The 25,147-nt window shown below is 42.1% G+C and overlaps 2 protein-coding genes across 2 annotated transcripts in view; one reads left to right on the top strand and one right to left on the bottom strand.

Moving 5' to 3' along the window:
- The window catches only part of LOC105686343 (potassium/sodium hyperpolarization-activated cyclic nucleotide-gated channel 2), a 113,809-nt gene that overhangs the window by 72,837 nt on the left and 15,825 nt on the right, over positions 1-25,147 (bottom strand). The window lies entirely within an intron of this gene.
- Positions 625-25,147, top strand: part of LOC105686446 (dynein intermediate chain 2, ciliary) — a 49,596-nt gene continuing 25,073 nt past the window's right edge. The window contains exons 1-2 of the mRNA XM_048654423.1: positions 625-746; positions 18,553-18,722. Of these exons, the coding sequence (XP_048510380.1) occupies positions 18,627-18,722 (96 nt within the window). The 5' untranslated portion in view covers positions 625-746; positions 18,553-18,626. The remainder of the gene's footprint in view (positions 747-18,552; positions 18,723-25,147) is intronic.

Genomic DNA, 25,147 nt, shown 5'->3' with positions numbered 1-25,147 from the left:
GCGATTATCGCGAAATTTCTCATCATGTGATAGATAAAAAATCAATCCGACTTCATGCGAAATTCTACAATCGATACATCACGAATTTTTTTTCCAATAAACAATTTGATCCACATCCAATCCGTTCGGGAGAAATCGATTGACTGATTTACGGATGATTTTTGATTTTTTTTTTTCACCAACGAGTATCGCGAACCAGAGTCGCGATATTTTCGGCGCGAATTCTTAGATAAATTGTAGATAATGAAATTCGTAGCGTTACTGATCTTCTGAATTTAATAATTTGATTGATGTCGATGACGAAGATTTCACCCCGAATTGAGCTTAATTCGGCACGAAGGTTGGCGGAGACATCGCTCGAGACAGAAGAGGTGCACGTATACTCGTTGGTACCTATGTACAAATCGTCTGTGCCCCGTGGTTTTCACGTACACATATATATATACAGCTATGCAGATACGTCGTTGTTTTCTTATTAATTGGTGAATATTAAAGCAATGGTAGTTCAGGGGGTTCGTCCTATGCCGTTATAACGTAATATATAGCCCGCCGAATAACAGCGATCTGGGGTATTATCAATTGTTGGAAGGAGTTTTCTGATGGGGATTCCATGATTACGAGAGAGAGAGAGAGACACAGAAACAGAAGGAGAAGGAGAGAAACTTCAACCAAACTTCAAGCGGACTATCCTCAGTATTCTATAAACCTTCGTCTGCTTTCATCGACATCTTCAACCTCAGCCAGCGGTACGTACCCCGATTTATATCAGTTATTAGCTAGACTTTACCGATTGTTTAACAAAAAAGAATTCACGTACCTAAAGAGTATTGAAAAAAAGCGTATCAAGATCACGTAAACAATTAATCGTCTTTTCCTCTCTTTTTAATTAATAAAATGAAGCCTGCGGTTGCTGCGAAGCATTGAAATTCGGCCCATCCACGAAAAAAAATGGCAAAATGAAATAAAATCGCAAAAAAGAAAAGAGAAAATGAAAAAAAGACGAAAAAGAGAATGATAATCGAATCGCGAGAGTAAAGTCACACGTTGCGAGAATATAGGAGACGGAATACGAAAGTAAATGCGGAATAATGTGAACTAGGGTAATCGAAAGAGCACGGCCGGGGGTATAAAGATCGTCGGAACAGATATCTCACGTTAAATCCCGAAGACAACCTAAACACTATAAGTCGGATGGGTATATTCCCGGGCTATCTCGCGGTACGTGCGTCTTATATTCACACGTTACATACGAATAAAACACGACGTACTAGTATACGTAAAATAAAACACGTCTGAGGAGAAAAAGAAAAAACCTTCCTGCGAAATAGTTATTTGCGAAAAATGAGAAGAAACTATCCCGCATTATTTTATAGCCTCCATCCTCGCGGAGAGAGACAGGCGCAAGATACGCTCGTACCGGCTGTACAGTAGTCGGAGTCAACGGCGGGTCGGACGCTGTCTGCGAAGTAGGAGCGCGCGTCAGTGGTAACGGTCGACGGATGGTCAGGCGGCGCGCCAGTAGAAAGATCGCGCTGAGGTCAGCCGTAGCCGAGAGAAAGTAAAATACGAATGAAAAAAAAAATCTGCGACAATTTTTCTACGGAATAATTATGCTCGCGTGAATATCGACTAGATTTCTACTCGGATGCGAGTTAATTTAAAAATTAATCAATCGATTGATAAAATAAGCGAGAAAATATTTTTTTTACTCTCGAGTCACGTTATAATTTTTTTTTTTCTTTGTTTCTTTGAAATATTCGTGTATAGCGAGGATATATTTATTCCTGCGAATCGGGATCGGATTTTTTCCGATCCCGTACGTCCCTGAGGAGCTTGTACCCGTATTTCACCCGGAGGAATTGTCCCCGTGACGTAGATAGCCGTGATCCTGAATTTTTTCCGGGATCTTCGACGGGCGCCTGTACGCAGTAGGTATAGAGGTGGTAAAAAGTTGCGGACGTGCGTTCGAGCGCGGCTAAAATTACAGGGATCAGAAAATAGACGGCGGGTAAAATGGAAACGGGAAAAGCGTGTGACCTTACCGCCGAGTTGCAGGTCGATGTCTCAAAATAGTCTAACCACTCCATCTGATAGTAAGAGACTTATTTATAAAGCGGACCAAGTCGAGCGTTCGCAGATGTTCGACCAAATGAATTTCTCACCGTCGTTCGTAATTCACCTATTATAAATAGGGGGAATTTATTTTTTTTTCCTTCCCTTTTCTCATCCCACACCTGCTAATCTGCGGTGTTCTAGAAACGAGTCTTCGAGTGACAGGTGCAACGAAGGGGTGTTGAGAGAGTCCGTGCAAAAAACAAAGAGAACAAAAAAAAACATTAAGGCGTGTGGTAAAAAGCGTATAAGTAGCCTTCGTCGGGATCGCCTATAATCGGTTGGAAAATAAGCCGCGCCTTTATTTGCAGGATATTTATTCGCGATCGGTGTATCATTCGCTTCTCGATCACGATGTATTCAATCACTTATCTTATCCCTATTCCTACGCTCCGCGAAAGGAGATCTGAGAATTCCGTTCGTTTCAAAGGCTTACAATCTTTCGATATCGTCATCCCCTATGTCGTTAATTGTTTTTCTTTCATAATAATTGTTTTATTTATTGTCATTTTTTCTCTTCAAATTCCGGAAGAGGAAGGAGGGCATCGGTTGAACCGTCGGTAATATTGTTAAGGATCGTTTTTAAATTGGCCAGGAGCCCAATGGAACGTTAAATCAATAAAATTAGATCGACGTGGTTATTTTGTACATGGGTGGTATATACGTGTAGCAAAATACATGTTACATGGGTAGATGGGACGGGTACATAACCCCGCAGCAGCTAACCTATTTATTCGCGTGGCCTAAGGCATTCCGAAAGGCTATAAGTTTCGCCCTCTGCCGCGACCACCGATACCCCACAACCCTAAGATCTGCAGCGTTACATTCCCCTCTCTCGTGATCAGTCGGAAATCAGTCACAGTAGAACGACCGCGAACGGAATCAGACACGCTGAAAACACTCGACAAACAACCCCCGTCACGATGCAGACTCCACGCCTGGATACCTCGGCATTTATCATATGCGCCGAAACGCGGGTATCCGGCTTCGGTAAATAAATAAGCAAATACGCCGAGTCCGATGCAAAAATTACGAATATGAGTCGCTAATTAATTTCGAAATTCATTGGACATTTTTGATTCGGGTGCATGTGAGGTACGAGTCTACTTTACACAGGGCGATAGGTGGATTCTGATCCGAGGATACAGAAGAACGAACAATAATTGCGTCCAATTTTACGCGCAAGTTATGTTGCCAAAGTTTGACGTTGCCCATTTCTATCTATGGGGTGTATAATACGACGGAATTTTCTTATGTGTTTGTAGACATCATTCCGCGTAGATTATGTGACTGCTTCTACGTATCGCAAGCTAAGAAATAAAAAAAAACGAAGTGGAAACGCAAGCTTTTTTTCTTCCGTTTGACGTGAACGGGGAGAATAATCTTCAAAGTTACCATAAAAAATGGGAACCCTATCCGTGTATTTTTTCTCCTTTTATTATTTGCTTTTGTGTAATTTAATTGCGATGGGAGAAGAATGAAAAATTTTGCGCAACTCATTCCTTGGACCACGAAGTTTTAATCTTCCGTACACAAGGGGGTTGGCTGGTCGTATACCCGATAAACGCGCGCGTTTTTCAGGCACCCGAAAGCCTTTGAAAAGCGTTTAATTTTTATTTCAATGAATTCGGTTTATCGCGTCTCAAAGAAATTTCATGGAGAATAATTGTTATCAAAAAATTTCAGGTTCAATGCAAGCTGTGTGGAAAACAAACATGCCATTCGTTTGAAAAATTATTACTGATCGTAACATTGAAAGTAATTTCTGCCGTTTCCCTTATTTTGGCTCTGGGACTCGGTGTGAAAAATTGAAAGCTCCGAGTGAGAATTTTGAGTAGTTTCCGGAGCATTTGATAACGATGAATCGATTTTTCTATTCGTGGGTGTCACAGGCGTAAAATTTACTCCGCAGCCATATTGCCGAGGAAAAAACAGAGATCGAGTCAGAAATTGGACGGAGAACGAAGCAGCAAAATTTTTCGCCCGAGTTGTTTCATCCCCTATTCTTCTCTCCTTCCGATATCTGGCGACCTCTAGTTCAAGCTTGCCCAACTTTACCGAGCTTTCGAGTCGTTCAAAAAGCTCAGAAAGCTCGAGCGGCGTCGCCACCTGCCGAAAAGCTGTTCAACTCCGAGCTATTGATTGCAGGAAAAGCGCGCAGAGTTCGAAAACTTTTTCCAAAAACAAAAATTAAAAATCACGACTAGGGTGTACTAGTTTTTCCATTCCAACATATCCGGTTTAATGAAACGGATCGAAAAAAGGGGAAGAAAAAAAAAATGGATGATGAACAATAGTTTGTGACGAGTAATCATTTTTTGGATAATCTCAATGATTATCCCGTTCGTTCTCACCGTCGATTAAAATGTAAGTGCCACAGGTGCGGGTCGAGGGGATAGAATATCCGATTTACAAGTTACCATTGAAATTCAAAGTCGCCCACGAATGCTAGAAATAATTCTATTAAAGATATAAGCTTCATAGACGCGCCTACGGAGTCACTCGATTACGCGATGAGTCAATAACATGGAGAGCGAGAGAAGAGAAAAGATAGATTTCTTACATAGAAAATATTTCTGAATCGGTAGTTTTGCTCGTAACAATGAGTCATAGATTCCGATGGATTCGCAGACTTCTAGTATTTTTCACGATGAATTGTATATCCTGACGTCACTGGATGGCGCCCGGAATCTGTTATAGTTATACGAAATTCAGAGGGTGTTCGAAGATACATCGTGACTTATCGTCAACGTTGAAGGATCTCATGTTTTAACACGTGAGGTGAATCAGGACCTCGATTAGATCGCATCGGTTCACAGATCGTAGATAAAAAAGGGGAACAAAGAAAATGCGAATACGGTGTGCGTAATAAATGTCCCCCTACCGTTGACTCGTTCGGTTCAACCCTATCAAAGAGTGAAGATTTCCAAAAATTCTTTCAGTACTCGGTAACTCAAAAAATCGAAACACAAAATACATAGTACATTATTTTCATGGTCGAATAACAGATGCGAAAAGATTCATTAATCGAAGAGAGACGGGAAGGCGAGAGATGGAGAGTGAGAGGCAGCGATGGGGGCGGGTGCTACAGGGGCGCCAAATGACTAGTAATAAATTATAAGTGGGTTATGAACGGAAGTATTCAAAGAAGTAACGGGGCGGCAATATCAAGTAGGATCATCTCTTCAGGATCAGAAATATAGGGATAAAGATCGGAATCGGAGGGTTAAAAATTTTACAGAATATTAAATTTTCCTCTCCTCATCCACCTCTACACATCCAGCTGCGAAGAGCGATACATATATAGGTGATAGGCTGGTTTTAACACATATCGATTGATTTAATGTGATTTTAATTGGACACCTCGTATATCATATCATATTCTCGTCGATATTCGGTTATAGTAATGAAATACGTTACCGACATACCCATGCATCGCTGTTATTAGGATGTAATTAACCGAAGCGGTTCGAAAAATAGAAAAAATAAAAAAAAAAAAAATTTAATAAATAAAATTATTCTTTTTATCCAGCAGATCGCGATATCGTATCGTGCGTGTTATACCCTATATCGCGTATTCGTTATTACCCACATTTGTCGGGCGATCAATCGACGTATAATTTTTTCTACACACGTAACGTATTACGTATAATCAAGCGCGCATTATAGGCTGAAAACTGGCGCCTCGAACTGCCCCAGAAATGATCCATCGATCACAAAATGCATTGTCCGTATCATCTGTAGGGGGAGTTATAATTCGGTTGTTTATTCTTCGAAATACAATAATGCCGGCCGGAATGAGGTGCTCCGAATCACTCCGATGGCCCAGATATATAAACCGGCGGCACCGCACCACCGGCAACGTCACCCCCTACGGCACCGCGATTCCCCAACAACCCCTGCACTAGCTGAAACATTTTTCAAACATCATCACCCCCCTTTTCCCTCTCCTCACCCCTTCCCTCTTTGCCCCCCGGTAAAAAGATCGATTCGAAACCTGTAATAATGCACCGCGCTTTCATCCACTTAATTTTCACTGGCTGTCTGCACGGAGATCTATTTTTTCATTCACGAAGAGAAAACAAGAGAGAAAAAAAGCTTTTCTAAAATCTATGGAACCGAAAATTCTGTACAGATTTAGATTATTCACGTTTTAGGTTCGTGACGAGCATACGAATGTCTGCAGTGCGTATATACGTTGGATTTATATTACTTATTCATTTTCCCTGGTTTCTCTTTTTTTTTTTTTTTTTGATACCTGTACGCGAATTTCGCTGGACATTTTACTCGGTTGGAAAATTGTTAAAACACACTCTTCACCGATCGATCGGGTGAATTGATCGGAGATTCGATCTTTGGATAAAAATAGTGACGAGAAAATTTTAGATAGCGGCTAGCTTGGCAAGAATTCTTTTTTTTTCCCAGTGATTTTCTTCCCTTGATTTTTTTGCTTTCCATTACAATGCCACATCTGGTACGGGTGTCCGGGAATGCGGTAAAAGGTGAAGACGAGAGCGAAGAAGGGGTGTGCCGGAATTCTATATCTAATGCACTGTACGCCCCAGTGTTACAGGGAAAGATGCTGTTTGGAGAGTACATGATAAAAAACGGTCACAGAGGCTACGGAGGAAGGGGGAGGGGCGCGTACTCGATATGTGGGAGAAGGTCAAGCCTCCTTAACGGCAGACAATGAAGAACTTGAGATTTACCGTATGGATCGCTACCGATTCTGTGTCAGGAGGTGCTGCTAGTGCCGCTGCTAGGGGGACGTTCAGGTGCCAATCACGCTACGTTGAAATTAAATGGATTACAGACATGGAATTAGGAATTTTAGGTCATCTCCGTTTCGCGGCTTGTCACCGGTTACGCGTCTTCGAAATCCGAACATGCGAGTCATTCTTCGAAAATAGTGAAACGTTATTCCATAACTGACGAAATATCTCTTGGCCAGCACCCTCGCCTCTCCGCATGGGTTCAGACCTTACTTATCGCCGATTCACGGGTCAACGATTTTGTCACATCTGTCGCATTTTATAACAACAATTCTTTTTCTCTCTCGTTGTTCGACTCGCCCCGTAGAACGAACGCGCTGAAAAATGTCCGGATAAAATTTTTTTGTTCAAAAAATAATTCCTCGATAATCGGTGATACTCCAAAAATTCATTCCGTTCGGGGTACGAGTGAATCGAATTTTGAGAACCGAGATTGGAAAAATCAGCTGAAGAAAATTCAAATCCGCATATATATATTCAACATTCGGTCGTTAAAATGATAGTCAGAAATTGCCGTTGTAATCGGACGTGCAAATAAAAACGAACGGTTCGTACGGAGGAGAAGGAAAAAAAGTGAAAAGAGACGAAAGTTTTGTGCGGTTCGCCGATATAATTTCCTTCGCAACGCGTGCATATAGAGGTACGTTAAATTCCGTTAGTACATGGGCGGGCAACTACCTACCCACCTACCTACGCTTCGCGTACTACTCCACAGGGTAGAGATACTCGACGCAACTTTTCCAACCACCCACGCATACCTAATATAATTCTATGCATGCCCCGATGGCGGTGGTCAGTCGTATATGTACGCGATACGTATCTGTATATATATATAGGTGTACCTCGTGTACGTAGCTAGGGGGATACGTAGTGGTAGCGGTGTGCGGAAAGTCTGCGAAATCGTGCAGTTGCAGAAGAGAGCGTTGGCGTTTGCATTTGCGGTCGTAGTATACGTTGTTGGAACTAAGTCTGTACGTGTACCGTGAGATGAGGGTATATCGCGTGGGCGTATGCGGGGTGGAAATGACCGGTGAGGGTATAGGCGACGGCGAGGGGATTACATAGTTCAAAAGGTTTCTCTGTATATAATATACCAGATGTTAAAAGTTGTTGCGTTACATCGACGAAAAGTTACCTTTATATGTATTGTACATTTATATATACATTTCTACATTTCGCTGTTTCCAACGAGGTTTTAAAGCGATATACATACACGCGCGTACACACACAGCCACGTCCGTAGACACACGCGCGGTATATACGTACACCTGTACATCGAGGAGCGTACCACCCTGTGATCTACGGCGTTAATTAAAGTCGAACAATTTCGATTCTCAGCTACCGGCGGCGCGCTGCTCTTGCCTCATCTGGGATTCGCGCAAGGATTTCAGTGCGTTGCCAGAGGTATACAACCCCGAGTCTCCCGCGGATGCTGGAGATGGGGTTGCGGGTGTTGAGAAAATCGAAAGATGTAGATATACATAACTTCCCACCGATGAGATTAAAAATCTTTGATAACAAAAAAAGATTGAGAAAAGGGATTTTTTATTTCTTTTTCGTTTCTCGTCTGTTCGTTTTTTTTTTTTTGAAAAAACGTTCGGTCGAATAGCTGCTCGACCCGCAGCACCGGCGTAGAATCCCAAAATCTAGAAAGCGGGCAGCGGGAGCTGTTTCAACTTTCGGGATATTAAGGCTGGATATCGACCCCACGCACGTAAGAATACGCCCCGGTACCCTCATACCCCGTAAGCCACGAATTTCGTCGCTGTTAGAACCCAACCGGATAACGTAAAAAATAAATTAATCGTCAAAGAGTTTTAACTGATGAATTTTCGAGATACGCTCGCAACGAGAAATGTTCATAGAACGTTTCGTGATACATTTTTACTCCATCTACGTTTTTTTTTTTTTGTTTTGGTTATAACAGCGATTTTATCGTGTGAAAGTCTTACGTGAACCTCCTGAAATATTCCTTGTTAGTTCTCCCTGCGTCCTTTACTTTAATTTTGTTAAACGATAGAAGTTTTGTAGGGATATGATAAGGGAATAAATCGAGTCTTAGATGAGAACATTTTTTTTTCTCTCTTCTTCGGATTTCAACCCCTATTTTATGTACGTGCACCCCCTTTTTCCAGCGTTTTAGCACTGAACACTCTTCACACATCGTGATCCCATTTATACAAGCGTAGAGTCACGTATTGTACGTTTAAAGCTCAACACACTTTCGCACTGTTTAAATAGGGCAACTCGTTATTAGGAAAATTTCTAGTTTTATGAGCTCTCTAATGGGCGACGGGAAAAACCGTTCCGTCAGCACACGTTCTCGCGCGATAAAATTAAACAGATGTTGTAGGTATTCAAACCGCATCCAGGGAAATGCATACTAAACGTAAATGGAGAAGAAGGAAAAACAATTAACAATTATTACCTTAAATAATCTCTCTTATCTTCGAACAAGACAACTTGTTCCCGATAGTTGAGTCTCTTCGCCAGCTACATGTAACTTTTCTTTTGTTCCATTTTCATTTTCATCGGAACTCAATTTTTTACCCTTGTTTTTCGCCCTCCTTTTTCGTCTTATATCTACACCATACATTCTCCGCGAATTTATGAGATTTTGTAGCGCGCTCACGTTTTTTCTTTTTCATTTTTCCTTCCCTCCCCCCTTTTTTTTTTTTTTCTTGCTGTAAATATATAAATGAATGGATGAAAAGAATGAACGAAATAAAAGCGAAAAAAAAATAAATAAATTTTCCAAAACGCCCCACGGTCGTCAAATTTACGCACTCACAATTCAATTTCTTTCGATAAACTCGCGCGTACACACGGTGACCGAAAAAATATAAACTGAAACTGGAAAATAACGCATAGACAAACCAAAACGGGAGGAGGAAAAAACGAGGGAGAAGAAGAACGGAAAAAATGAAGGGTGGTACGGCGGAAAGAAAAAGAAAAAATATCAGACCTCTTCGACATTCGGTATACGTATAGAGGTGCGAAGGTAGGGTTCGTTTATACGACGTGTTTTCCCTCCATTTTTCATCCCCCTACACTAATTGCCACGCTTTTGTTCCCCGCCCCCGCCCGTTCGCGCTGTTCTCGGATATACCTATGATGTATTTTAACAAAACGCATTTCAGACACCTCCACGCATTCGTCTGACCACCTGAATTTTTAAAATGAACCTCGCGTACGCCGTCGTCATCGAAGAAAATCATCGAACATTTGCCTGTTATTTTGGAATTCTTTTCGTCGAAATTTATAGCAATATTTGTACAAGCCAGAGGGACTTCGGAGCTTTCGTCTACGGGGTGAGTGCGCGACGGTGCGCCGGATGGAAAATAAGCCTCGATCGCGCACCGTTTTACATCGTGTTATTCAAATATGGGAAAAGGAAAAGTCAATCGAGAGGGCGCCGCTTATAAAATTCCCGCTGCTTCGCCCGTCCTCGGAGTTTCCGCAATTCCAGTTTCACGTGTGTACGCGTATATCCGTGTATCGCGTACACACGCGAATAGAAAAACAGATTTCAATGATACCGTCAACCATAGAGCCGTAGATACGGCATAGGTACATTTTATTTGATTCGATTCCTGCAATTTAGATCCCATACGTCCTGTGACGAGAAAAAAAAAAAAAAAGAGAAAAAAAATATCGCACACGCGTACGCGATGAATGGAATAAACCATTTCCCGTGTATGCTCGGGATAAATCCAATGTAGATATCTCGCGTATACGTTCACATGCAATGTAGAGAGTGATTCGCGGTTACGAAGGGAGGAATAGCGATCGTAGTCGTAGTCGTAGCATTTAGCATCGGTGTAAGGGTAGTGTTTAAGAATTTGTCTATAAGCGGTGACGGATTAATTGTCGCGTCGCCGAGTCGTCTGCGGGTTAAACGGGTTAATGAAACTGCGTGAGACGCTTTGACGTGCGATTAGCTGCGTCGGTTTATTGCCCGGATAAAGTAGGGGTGGCCATTAGATATGCCTGGCGTTGTTTGGGGTGTTGCGATGAAGTCCTTACACCGTTTGGGAGGGCTAACTTGCAAATGAAACCCCTTTGTACCGGGTTCGTTGCGAAAATCACATGCAGCAGACGACCGAGCCCCCGACGACGATGACCCCAAGGGAAGTCCGACGCGTTTCGCGTTCCTTTGGTTTTTCTTCATCTGAAATTTTCGGAGACAACCCGCCCCGAATCCTTCGGCTCCATCTCCCCAAATTTTAAATCCCCACGGCGTTATACACACGTCTACGACGAGGTATCAATTTCCTTGTTCCGAACAAAGTGGCCGATGATAATAATTTCAACCCGATTAGTTGGAAAATCCACTCTGCGGTCCGCGCGGCATTTTCTGATAACCGCGCGCCCCCCGGAGGTCCGGAGGCTGAAAAATCTGTTTGAATAATTCACCGAGTCTTCAACAAGTATCCGCGGATGAAGCTCTAATTTTTAGGAATTGAATTTAAAAAATTTTCTTCAGTTTCGAGAGCTTTTTTTTTCCGCCCTCCGGCGAAAGAGCCGCACACGCCTGTCCCGAGCTTCGACGAATTCCAGCTGCGCTTTTTATTCCTCTTCAAGTTTCGTAGACCACGTTTACGTATTATGAAGTAATTCTTTTTTCTTTCCATTCCCTGTTTCCTCCATTTTTTATATTTTCTCTTCTTTCGGTACAGTCGCTCAGTTACGCCGTTGACTTCCCTTCGAAAAATTGAATTTCATTTTCCCGTTACATTAGAAAAGAAAAAAAGAAGAAAATTGAATCAACTGCACTTAGATTTTTCAATATCGATTCCGGGGTCGAGATGCTTCGAGATACACATTTACGTACCTCTACGAAACACGAGTGTACAGGCATGCACTCAACCCCATCATACATGGGCTACGTAAATAATTATACAAGAGCTGGTTGTTAACGGGACGCGTATTATACACAGTGTGTATAAATATATATATATATATATATGTGTACACGTACACACCCACACGCGGGGCTACATAAAAAGGTGTCGCGCGGTGTTCTGCAGAAAAGCTCGCTCCATAACCGGCAACGCTTTTGGCACACGGTAGTAAATCACTTGGATTAATTAACTAAACACACAGGAGTTCCAATAACCCGTGGAAGCCCGTTCACTTTTTACGAGCGACACAACGCGCTATGGACTACGTAGGTGTACGTAGGTGTACGTGTGTATCAACCATTATACACAGTTTGTCGAGCACATCCTACAAGTGTCTCGCTCGTTCCTAACGCCGAAAAACAAGAGAAAAAATGAAAAATAAAACCAAAAAAATAAAAAATAAATGAAGGGGGACGATGATGACATGACGGTAAGGTTCGTACGCGTACGTGGCTTTAGATATCAGCACAGTAGCAAAACGTAGACCTAATTGTGCCGGTTTTATAAGTGTAGATACGTATATATACGTCCGAGGTATGTATACCCATGTATATTACATGCCGTCCCAGGGATAAAAATTCTTCAGGGAAACATAAAGCAGGAATAAGGGGTACTTGCGGGCGGTCGGGTAGAGCGAGGAATTTCAAATGTTAATTTCGGAGGAAGGCTATTTTCTTCTATTTTTTTTTTTTTCTTCTCCAAAACCTTTTCATTTTTTTCCTATTTCCCTCTCTTCGCACAATACGTTCGTCGACGTAACAATCGGATAGGGAAAAACTGAGAGGAGTAGGGAGGGAAAAAGAAAGAGTAAAAAATTGAATAATAAAACGAAATGAGGAGAAGATGATATCGCTATGAGGAGTATGGATTTTCAACAGTTTTCTACCGCCGCGGTTAGAGAGAGAGTTCGTTAAAACTTGTACAATCTGCGTTGGAAATTACCCTGTAAAGCTGGAAGCTGAACACTCGTCGTTGCGCCGGTTCTAAAGTTCCTCGTATACGTCTCTACGTTGGCTATACACGTATGTTCCATCTACGCGAGCCGGAGACTGCGATTTTGCAAAAAAAAAAAAAAAAAAACGAAAAACACAAAACTCAAAACGCAAAACACATAGTTGAATTAAATGGATAATTGCGTTGGGAGGGGGGGGGGGGGGGAGGGAAAATGGCCGCATCAATTCTCGGAGTTATTAATCTCGCTTTACATGGGACCTCGTTAGAATTGTTGGAGATTAATTAAAAACCGTGTACCACCACAACGCGTACGAATGAAGTATCACGTTTACGGTTACGTACGTACGTACGTACGGTACTCGTGGGACATTGGTGGGGGAAAAAAAATGTCTGTAATAATAATAATAATGAATCGCAAGCCTAATTGCCACATGAGAAAATGGAACAGCGGTTCAAAAGTTTGAATAAAACGAAATGGGAAATCCATCAATCATGCGGTTTATTTTTAACTTCGCTATTTCAAAGTCCCCTTACGTAATCTCGGATAATTTTTGCTCGTGTATAGGGAGCGACCGATGCGAACGAGGAAATGGCTGGTAGATTTTTGGCGAAAAGAAAAAAAAAAAATGCGGACGTAAATATGATTGAGGCGAGATAAAACGCGGAGCGCACGAATTTTTCCCGCTGGTTGCAGCGCTTCCAGCGGTTGCGGAACACCCGGTACGGAACACCCCGCTATACATTCGGCTTCATATCGACTGGCTCCGAGCCCGAAATGCAGGAAAACAACAACAGGGACAACAACGAGAAAAACAAGGGAGTTTGTCGGGTCGGATGATAAGGTAAAAAAGTAACGCGAGGGCTCGTGAGACCGGAAGTTTGCCGAGGAAACCCCGGAGAGGGCAGACGGGATCGCGAGACCCTCCCCCTTGGAGTGTTGGGAAAATGAAAATTTTCTGAAAATTTTCATTTTCCCCGCGTCGTTCGATTCGCCCAGCAGCAGCTTCACACATGCGGTCGCTGCTGAATTCCTTCCAATTCAGATTTTCCATACTCCTGTTACGGACAGCTGCAGGCGTTGCATATGTTCGGAGTTTCCGTTTGCCTTGGTAAAGTCTAACGGGGAAATCCGCAGAGTTCAGCAGTTTCAGTTTACGAACGTACACACGTTGGCTTAGATAATTTCGCGCTTGAAATTAAAGTTCTTTCTCTCCCTTGGATCCATAGAGAGATGTGAAAAAAAACTTAATTTTTTTCACCGGAAGGACATACGGTACGGAGTTAGTCAGTCGAGCTCGACGTCGGTACTGTTAATAAGCAAATCTTTTGGCTCTTTTTTTCTCCATACCGCCCCGCCACTTCTTCTCGTCTCCAACTCTTATCTGGTTCTGGTACCATATCTCCTTTATTTTATTTTAGTTTGCATCCGCTCACCGCGGTTTTCTCAGCGTCGTCTTCACCCGCAATCCTTTTCCCTTCCTGGTTTTCATCCCGTGCTCACCTTTTCTTCTGTCGAGGAAATCCTAGTGAAATTAAGATAATACTTTTTACGGTACGAGAGAAGCTCCACACTGCGCCGTGTTCTTTTTTTTTTTACCTTTTTACAGCTTTCTCTGATTTTATTTGAAATGTTCTTGCGTTTAAACTTTCTTCCCTCTGTCGTGAAAAGGATATTTTATAGAACTTTACTCAAGTCTTTGTAAAAATTTGTGCACAAGTACGCACATTTCTTACAGAGTATGGAAAAATGAAGATTTCTATTTCCAGCGGTATTTTCGCTGTTTGATTATTTAATCGTATGTGCGGACGCGCCTACACGGGTCTAATTGGAGCTGAAGTACCGGCCGTCTCGTTTTTCAAAATCCCGTTTATCACAGTCGAATGAAAGTTGTTTCAAAGAAGGATCGAGTTATACCTGGTGAGGTATAATATCGCAAGGAGGGTAACCACGCGTTGGGTAAAATTCCCTCATGTTTGAATTGGAATTAAGACCTTTAAGCTCAACTCTGGAGCGCTGGAAATAATCCTCTGTTCTATCAGCAGACTACGCAGTGGATGGTTAGTGCTTCTTCCTTCCTCTCTTTCTCTCTCACTCTCTCTCTCTCTCTCTCCTTTTCCATCGAGGAATTAAAGATTAAAACGTATAAACGCAAGAGAGAATAAAAAACCAGGAATGAATGATTTTTTCTTCTGCCAACGGTAAAAACAGAGTAGAAATATTTATCATCGACGCTTTCGTCGAGCTCATTTTTCCGTTTGATTAAAAAAAAAAAAAAAGCTCCAAAGCGACGCGATTGAAAATCTCGATTCCTTCATACATCGTAATTTTTTTCTGTCTTTCGCGATTCGCGATTGATCCATTCGCGATCTTTGATGAAAATGAAAAACGAACGACATCTCACGAGATTTCCGTTCCAACGGCGGCAGCTGAGGTGAAACAATGGTGGATGAGAGTTGGATGTTACACGTTCTTAATCCGGAGTGTTACGTGTTCGCTAAAATTCCCACCGATCGAAATAATGCGTCAGAGTGTGTGAAAGTTTTTGACAAATTCGTTAGCGAGTCAAAGTGTGAGTCTACCGCGATGCCCGCAAATTTTCTTTCTTCTCTTTCTCTCTTTTCAGTCCGTCGCGTATAAAGACGTTTCATTTTTTATTCCTCCGCACAAACTTCTACGTAGAGTACAAACGTCACTTGGAAAGCTTCGCCGGTCCCACCCCCTTCTTTTCCTCTCGTCTCAACGAATCTCATTTTACCTCCTTCTCCCCTTTTTGTGTCATTATTATCACCATTATTACATATATATTTTTTCCCCACATTTCGAGGCCAATTTAAAATTCCTCAACGCGGAAATGCGGGGGCATGACAGACGTATATATTCACATTATACACCGCGTAAGTTATACGGATCGTTCCAAGTAAAGTACGACATCCTATTTGTGGTATATTTTTGAAAATTTCAATGAAAATTCGACAAGTTTCTATTTTTTCTTTTTCTTCACCTTGTTTTTTGTTCCTAGACGATTTTGCGCCAGAGATTATGTCGATATAGTGGATAATATCTGACGATAAACTACATGATTGCGGTGTGACATAATCTTATGTAATATTCGTATTAATATACAGCGAACAATGGTGCGGTGGCGATGTATACGCGCGTGTGTACGTAGAACATAAAATTGTTATGTACATTCCTTTCACATAATACGAAATTTAAAAGCACGGCTTTTCAGTGGGTAGCTTTATTTTATGGATAGGTATACACGTATACACGTAGATGAATGTACATAAAAATGGAGTGCAATAACTGTATTAAGTATCCGTATACGTGTACATGCACCAGGTACGGTAAGAAAACTGGAAATGATACCGTTCGAAAGATGGATAACAAGTTTCGATATTGGAACGGTATTCAACTTCTCCGTATAAGGTGTATTATACACTGAAATACACTTTCGCGTTGGGTAGGTTTATATAGTTGGGTGTACCTTATTGTACGTACAGTCGAATACTTCGAGACATCTATTCTTGTTACATTCATTGATTTATTCCACCAGCGGTCTTTCTTTCTCCCTTTCTCTCTCTACAATTTTTTTCACTCGCGAGCTCACCGTGCTTTTCTTTGAACTTTTTTGATATTTTCCACATCCCGCGGATTCGTCGAGTTCCTTTCCATCCCTCGATCCCCCCCTTCCCTATATTTTTCTTCATCTCTTTTGTGTTTCTAATTCTTTTACTCGTTCGCCCTAATTTCTTTCTCTTCTCGTTTCGCACACGTACTCGGACTCACCGTGTACCGTATACTTGATACACGTACGTACGTGAGTTTACTTTTACTTTTCGTCAGTCGCTGCCGATGTATGTACAAGCGTACGTAGGACGCGTAGAAAGTTTCGCGGTGGTTGTGCGGCGCTAGCAACGTCGGTGTTATATACGAGGTACACCGAAACCCTGCTAAAAGAATTTTGGCTGAGTGAGCGAAGCTAATAAACTAAACAAGAATTCTTTGAACTTATTTAAGCACAAAAAGACTCCGTCTACGTCACACGTGCTTGTTTATTTCAAAAAGTATTAATAGCGGCCGCCTCGCCGTAACTGCATAGATACGTACACACAGGACCGTGCCCCGGTAACTCAATCTCAGCAGAAGCTTGATAACTCTCAGGAATCAAATTTGGGGAAGCGAAAAAAAAAAAAATTCGAAACCTGCACGAGATATTTCGTTGTCCTTCAATTTTTTTTGAAGATTATGATCATTTTTTCCATCTGGTTGTGGGATCGAAATTCATTTCTCCTTTTGTACAAGAAACGCTGGATTTCTCGAGAGTTTATTTTTATTCGTTTTTTTTTCTCGTTGAGAAATTAGAAAATTTTGATTTCGATGAACTTTATAAGCCACGTGTACGTACATTTGCGTACCCAAGCGCAGAATCATTTCCCAGATTTTCATCGTTTCCTCATCAATTAATTAATTCAACTTAATTTAATTTCTCTAATTGATTAATTTGGCAACACGAAATTTCGGGGACCCGCGATTCGTTAATCGAGACGCGTCGGAGGGACCAAAAACGGAAGAAAAAAGCCAAGTGTAGTCCTCGGCGGACTCGGTCTTCGCGCGTCGATTCTTCGAGATTTCGCGAAATCGGAAAATGCGGGAGATGGAAGGCCGAGAAAGGGGTGGGTTATTATAAGTACGTTATCGAAAAAAAGAAAGAAAGAAAAAAAGAAATAGCTCCGGGCGTCGTCCGCGGCAGAGCGAGCGACCGACCGACCGACTGTTAAAAGAGCTGAATCAAATCGAGCTAGGTTCCCTCGTTAGCAGGGATCGATGGACCGAGCCAAGTCTTGCATTCCAGATATCCTTTTCCGTATAACGAGGTAGATATTAGTATAATTACGGATCTCGACATCGCTTCGCTACGAACCACGTGACCGACCCCTCGACGGTAGTATCGGTTTTCTTACTCCCCTAAAACATGCGCAAATTCCTTATAATTCATCGCAAAACAAACACGATTTAAAAGCCGCCTAGTTAGAAAATCATGAAACCCATATTTTTGAGTTTTGGCATACGAATCGATCCCGAATTCGCGCGTCACATCACTTTCCAACGGAAGACGCTAGCTGGATGAGGAAATGAGGAGTAAATTTTCGAAGCTCGAAGCGGGTGCGCGAGAAGAATATATACGCCGCGGGATGATGAATCGGTTTGCATATTCGGGTTGTTAAGTACTTCCGCCCGAGATTTCAACGTTTTAGTTTATTTCATGATTACGTATACAGGTAGGTACTCCCGCTTATTTCAGAACCGTCGTCTGCAGCGGTTATACGAATGGGGATGAAACGTGAGAATTCGCATTTTCATTTGCAAATCAGATGTGACGAGGGTGAGGAAAGAGCAAAAAATTAAAACAAAATAAAAATCAAAACCGAGAACGAAAATCAGAAAAAAAGGGACTGTGAGCTTGTTCAGAGATAAAGATTGCTCGCGGATTTCGAAGCTCGTAGAAATTTTTCAGGTGTACACACCATACATTTTATAATACCTCACGCCAGTACGTATAAAAAGAGGATCCAAGAATTTTAGAGTGCTCTTTTTTAGTTTTCTAATCCGCGTGGTCAGATTCATCTCAGTCGTGCGACTTCTACTGAGGAGTAAAAAAATTTTCAACGAATGAATAAAATAACGCGACGACAAAGATGGTGCAGGTGCACAACGATAAAAACGAGTCCATCGCGATGTCGTGTACCGATAAAAGGAAAAGGAAAAGGAAAAAAAAAAAACAAACGGGAACAATATATATTTCTAGAACTGCAAGGACAACGAACGTAGGAAGTCAACTTTCTGTCGGATCTGCTATATAGAGAAACGCCATTATCAGTAATGGAGTCTGCAGCTGCAGGAGGTGCAGAGGATGAGGAAACTACGGGTCGTGGGTTAGCGACACTCCAGTACTGCGCTAAGTACTTCAGTAAACAGGTAAGAAGAACGACGGACGAAAATAATTTAAAAATCGTTATGCCCGCGATTATTACCATGTGAATTTTTACCCCCGTTTGTTGTAATTTTAATTTTACTAATTCACTCCGTTTCTCCGAACGTACGACTCAATCGATTCTAGTCGTGACGAGAAACGAATGAAACAATAAAAAAGGGAGTAGGTACGCAGTTACCTGAAATTTGGCGAATCGAATTACGTTATAATCGGTTTCTCATTATTGAAAATGAATTTTTTTTTTCTCATCTCTTCTGTCCGAACCCCGTCGATTCAGGTGGCGTCACAGTGGTTTTTTTTCATAGCTATACGAAATAAACGTATGTGAAAAGAAAATTCAATTCATTTGAACACACGTAGGTTTTAAACGACTGGCAACCTGCCATTATTGAAAACTCACCTCAACTCAATCAGAGCTCGTCCAGATTCTCTTGTTTCCCATGACATACCGCACGTCGAAAATAATACATACGTGTGCACAGGTTGCATAGCTCTACTGATAATTGTTCAATTCCAAAGACATATGTAGCTATAAATATTATTTATTTTTTTTTCCAAAAGAGAAAGAACAATAACTGACGTCTACGTGAGAACAAGAAGTAATAGAAAAAAAAAAAAAATCTGACTAAACTTACCGTTCCCTCAAAATCATTACGCGTTACTTTTTTTTTGTTCGTTTCTTTGATTTTCCTCTCCCACGATTCCGGAATTGAAAAAATTGCGAGGCTGACGATAACGACGTGATAAAAATTGATGATATGTATCATGTAATAATCACAACGGATGATGAGGTATATAAGTGAAGAATAAAATGAGACCATGCAAGAGCGAGGTAAAAGAAGAAGATAAATAGATAGAAGGATAAATTTTGATAAATATACCAGAAGTGTAATAAAAAGTTTATTCGCAAAATTAGGAAACCATTTTTTCTTCGTTAGTTTCCAATTTCGGCGAAAGTAAAAGCCGCTTTGTTTCTCGGCTATCGCGGTCCTACGACCGTCGAGAGAAGGGAAGAAAATAAATGCATTTCCTGTGCCGTTTTGAATCACAGGAGAACGTGTTCGAACGAAAGGGGAAAATACGATAAAAGTTATGAAGATATAATTTTGAAAATGTGAAAGATTCAAAAAATAGCTAATCTCAAATACGTCATTATATGTAGTAGCTACAAGATACAGTGCGACAGCGATTACAAATTTACTAAAACAATACGATATTATCATTTGCCGAGACAAAAAAGAAAAAAGGAAAGACAGAGATCGAACATCGATTTCGATCAATGATAATTACTGTGATAATAGGAATAATAGATGAAAAAATAGAATATGTACGAGATTAATTGTTGAAACTATCGAAAGTATCAAGACTAGAAGGAGAAGAAGAAAAAGTAGAAATAGAATTAGCGTAGAAGAGGAATCGTAATAATAAAATGAAATATATTAAGAATATTGAAAATGGAAAAATGTTAAAAATAGAAAAAGATAGATAATGTACTTAAGCCCTACTGCTTTTAGTCGGCATTGATGGTCGCCCGGTCGCCTCAATAATAGTCCAATTCCTACCAACACAACAATATCGCAATGATTACCATGTGATGTCTCTTCACACATATGAAAATGAAAAGTACCAAAAATCCTCTCCAATAAATTACAACAATTTTTTGTTCCCCCAATCAATATTGGAAATTATAAAAATTTGACACACATGCGGCGCATGACCGTGTGCGAATATGGTACATAATACATTATGGCCCATATTTATTATGCACAAATGTCGACACAATTTACGTTATTTACGTAACACAAGCCCGTACCCAAAGGATGTTGAAAGCAGAATGAATCCTTTTATGACGGATTCTTCGGAGGGATCCTTTTCAAGGTGAAAACCCGACGGGTAGGCATATACGTGTACGGGGTAGAGAGTCGCTGGTGTATACGTGGGTGTGTAAATAAGTATAGGTATAGCTTGTTTGCGTATTCCATTCACGGATCGTCGAATCGAAAAATGTTCGCAACGGAATTCGCTGGCGAATTCAAAGTCTTACATATATACACCGGCAAAAATGTTCATCCATTGAAAAATCTCCCCACGCGTTCGGCTGACGGAAGCTCGAGAAAAAGGAAAAAAAAAAAAACAGATTAAACGAACGAACAAAGTAAAAATAAAATAATAAAGAAAAAGTATACCACGCGGCGTGTTCTACGATCGGCCGATATCTGCATCGGAATTTAATACGATGACGAGGTATAACGCGGTACGAACAAATAGGGTGTTACAGGCGCGGTTCACGTCCCGTCCGACCCACGATCGCGCGAGGGTGAGCGGGCGAGGAAACGTCGGAGGTCGCGGGGAATCGCAGGATCAGAATTGGATACAGATAAAGGCGGTAGGAAGTAGAGACGAGGGGGCGTTCGGTAGCTAGCACGTAACATTATATTACAGAGTTTTGAGGGTACTCGACGACTGCGAGTCGGTTGCCAGGCTTGCAGAGATGGCCGAGATACCGCGGCGCGAGTCCTCCGTGTAGGTAGCAGATACCGGTCCACCGGGTGCGGGGGTTCGCGCGCCACGTACCCAAACCCCCCGGAGCAAAGTCCCTCTCGAAAAATGGCAACGAAAGACCCGCCTGTCGGCCGCTGCTGCTTCTGCCGCTTCCAACGGTGCGCGCCCGCTACCACGGCAAACGCCTCTACCCCTCCGCGACCGACCCGAGGCCAAAGAGATCTGGGTCGTTGATTTTAATCTGACCAAGAGACGTTCTCAGCTGTTCAGCAAAAATCATACCACCTCTGTTCTCGACTCTCGCCATTCTCTTTTTTTCTTTTTTTTTCTTTTTCCTCTTTTTATGCAATCTAATTCGTATCTCATTATTTTAATTTTTCTTCTCCCGTTCGCGAAACCAAATCGCGGCCGGGGGTAGTTTCTGGAAATATAAGGCGCACCCTCGAGTCTGCACGTTACCGCGCGACGATCTCGACTCCCACCTATACGCACTCGAGGGACCACTCGAAATCGAAATCACTCGAGCGACACTCGTTGCAAAAACTCATGAGACGGAGGGAGAGGGTGGTTCGATATAAAACGTAATTATCGACGATGACTTTACAATTGATCGCAAAAAAAAAAAATGAATATTGTTCATTTGTCGCACGCGGTTTCGTTGTAACGTCGAGAATTGCGAAAAAGCATTGAAAAATAGATAAAAGTGGATCGACGAGAGAACCGACTGCCGTGATTGATAAAAAATTTCTGACTTCGAGTGGGTTGTATAAAAGCGATCGGTTTCAGCTACAAGATAAACATTTTTACTTCATCGACCCTGTACCGTAATTCAATTGGGATCGGAGTTGACTCGTTTTGATTTGCCGCGGAATTTACTGAAATGGACGACGGACATCCTATATAGGTACGTGAAACGAAATGAAAATAAAATAATAAAAAAATCGTCGTTCACGTTTAAGTATCCTTCGCGATTGTTCGAGACAAAAAATTGTCATATCCGCACAGGTGAACTCCTTGGTGGAACAAACTTTGGTTTAAGATGAAAACGTGACCATTACTCATCCCCTATTCCCTGTCACCGTATAAACTTCACCGAGTCTTAGGGGTCACCTTAAATAAACGAAGACTTCAAGAGACTCGGCTACACCCGCTGGGTTACGCGACTCTTAAATACATATAATACATAGTTACGATCTATGTAATACATGGGGGGTATAGGTATATACGTCAAATTTCCTGCGGGTGGCACGGATTAATCTCCCGTCACAAGAAAATCATGACCGGCATTAGCAAAGCTCGAATTTATATGGAGAGGGGCAACGTTACGTCGATTCGGGTACGCGGTATGTGTGGGAAAAAGAAATAAGAAATTTCAGCGAAAACGGGGAAAGAAAAAATCGCACAAAAACTTAACGAAGTTTCGAGAAAACAAAAAAATATATATATTTTCTACGACGTCGCATTGAAAATTGGTAACGCTCACGTTTTTCATCCCTCGTGTGAGTTTTTCTTTCTTTCCTTCACCTATTCGAGTTTTTTTCCGACAGTGCGAACTTTGATACCAGATTGTGTGTGCCGTACGCACATCAGACTCCGTTTCAGCTGAAGCTGCTAAAGACCTACGCGGATGAGGAGTGTGAGGAGGGAAGAGAGAGAAAAGAAAAAAAAAGGAAAAATACTAGAGAAAGGAAGGCCGGCGAAAGGGGATGTGAAAAGAAAAAAAAAGAAAGGAGAAAGGAAAAAAAGTGGGAGAAATCGTGGGTGCACAGGATAAAAAGAGGAAAGCGAGGTGGGGCGGGGGGGGAAGAGCTGACAAGGGGAGGGTTACAATATGGGTCACTTATCGATTGCTCCCTGTGCTCAAAGCTCTGTAATGTCGAGTATACGATACATCGCACCACAACCTGATCTGGTTGTTTCAAAGATATTATCAGAAACAAGGCTGCATCTGGTCCATTCCGTAACAGCGCAAGGGGTACAGCATAATATGGTGGTAGTAAAGCAGCTGTGGAGAACTAAAAGGCGGCGAGGGGGTAGTTCCTGGCATTGGTTATCTAGGTAGATAGGCATAACGGTCGGGTATATAAGTTTGTAACTCTGCGCAACTCAATAACTCCGCAAGCTGCACCGCGACATTGCATATATATATATAGACTACTTCGACTACTCCGTATGATACACATATCTATGCCGTACTCTTGCCTCAAGAATCCTGTACGGATATTCCCCCAGGACACGTGCACACCGCGTAGAAATCACTGTCGTCATTTCGACTCGTATATAGCCTCACCTACGACGACTGTCTCTATCTCACGTCCGAATCTATTCATCCATTCGTCTGAAAAGTAGAAAATCAACCCCCTCGCCCTCCCCCTATTATTTCACCCGCTCCAAGACGGGTCTTAAAAATCCCATCTCGTCATCAAGACGCGCGCGGGCACGTCTTTATCTAGCTGCTCTCAGAAATCAACGACTTTTGTCTACCGACGTGAGCGCCCTTTACCTATCGCTCAAAGATTTGGAACGAGACAAGTTTAGAGGCTTTTGCCTTTGCGCGCGGCTTCAACGTCACTTCTGGATCCTTTTGAATAATAACAGATTTCATCGTAGCCCAAGATTACGACGGACGTTAAAAATATCGCGATTATTTTCTCTCGATCTTTTCACGCCTCATTTCGACGCGTCGCGATCTGACGCGTCAAAGGGACGAACCTCTCTCCGTGCGTGTACGTTGGTACGAAATGACAATTTTCTCGAAAGCATATATATATATTTTCGAAATAATAATCTGGCTATGGAATAAAATTCCGCTGTACCGGCGCTCTTTCGTATCAATAACACACCCGTCCCATCCGCGTGTAACGGGACAAAAACACGTCCGTCTACGTCTCCGTCCCCATCGCCCGCGGGCTACGCTTCCGGTATAAAAGATTTGAGGTCTGAAATTGTTTCTGTTCAAGATTGAGGTATGCGCGTTACTCGAATAGCCCGAGGATATCATCTCCGACGAATCTTAATTTTTATTGAAAATTGTTGGCGAAACGTATCCGGAAGGGGGAAAAAGAAATTGCGATGTGATAAAATGAATGAAAAAAAAAAAAAAAAGTGGAAGTTAAATTTCTCCTCTCTCTTCATTTGTAGATAATCCGAGTGCATCTCACCTTTGGAGAGATTTGTTACAGCTACTTCGACAATAACGCAGCCCCTGCAGAATTGATATCTCCATTTTTATTACAAGTATAAGTATAAGAAATGACTTTCCACCGGTCCTTTTTCAACCGGTATCAATTTCCACGAGGTTTTCTTTCGTCGGGAGAAGATCCCGAAGAGAATATGCAACAATGGCGTGTCTGACTAATTTGAAAGGTGGGGAGGACTCGCCGTACGACCCCCGAGATTATATATCCGTGCATTCATTAATGCGTGAAGATTTCTATGGAAGCAAAAGATGAGAAATAAAAAAAAAATATCGAAGAGAAGAGAGAAACTAACAACCTCCTCCGCAATATCAACGGTTTTCCACACCGCGCGCGAGTCTCTCGCTATTTTCGGCGCGCTAACAACGTCACCGCACCAAAAGCGATCCTCGGTGAAGAAGTATCTAGTCGGACGTACCACGTATCGCTCGTAGTACCCGTTGTAGACACATGCCCGCAATATACACACAAGGTATACGCGAAGGATACGAAGTACATAGAGACGGGGTAAAGATACTTACAAACGTAGTCGCGACCGCCACATGAGGCTACCGGGTCGACCGTGTGTAGGCAGGCAGGCAGTCCCGAGGGAACGGCGTTCAAGACGGGATTTCAGCGTCGGTGTCCCGGTATACCGAGCCAGATGGTGGTGGGGTCTTACACGGGGCAAATATACAACCACGTGGTAAAGCGAAAAGGTTCAGGCGTTA

This window comes from Athalia rosae, chromosome 4, assembly GCF_917208135.1.
Source record: "Athalia rosae chromosome 4, iyAthRosa1.1, whole genome shotgun sequence".
Lineage (NCBI taxonomy): Eukaryota > Metazoa > Arthropoda > Insecta > Hymenoptera > Athaliidae > Athalia > Athalia rosae.
Note: the sequence above shows the minus strand (reverse complement) of the source record. Positions and strands in the feature narration are given on the sequence as shown.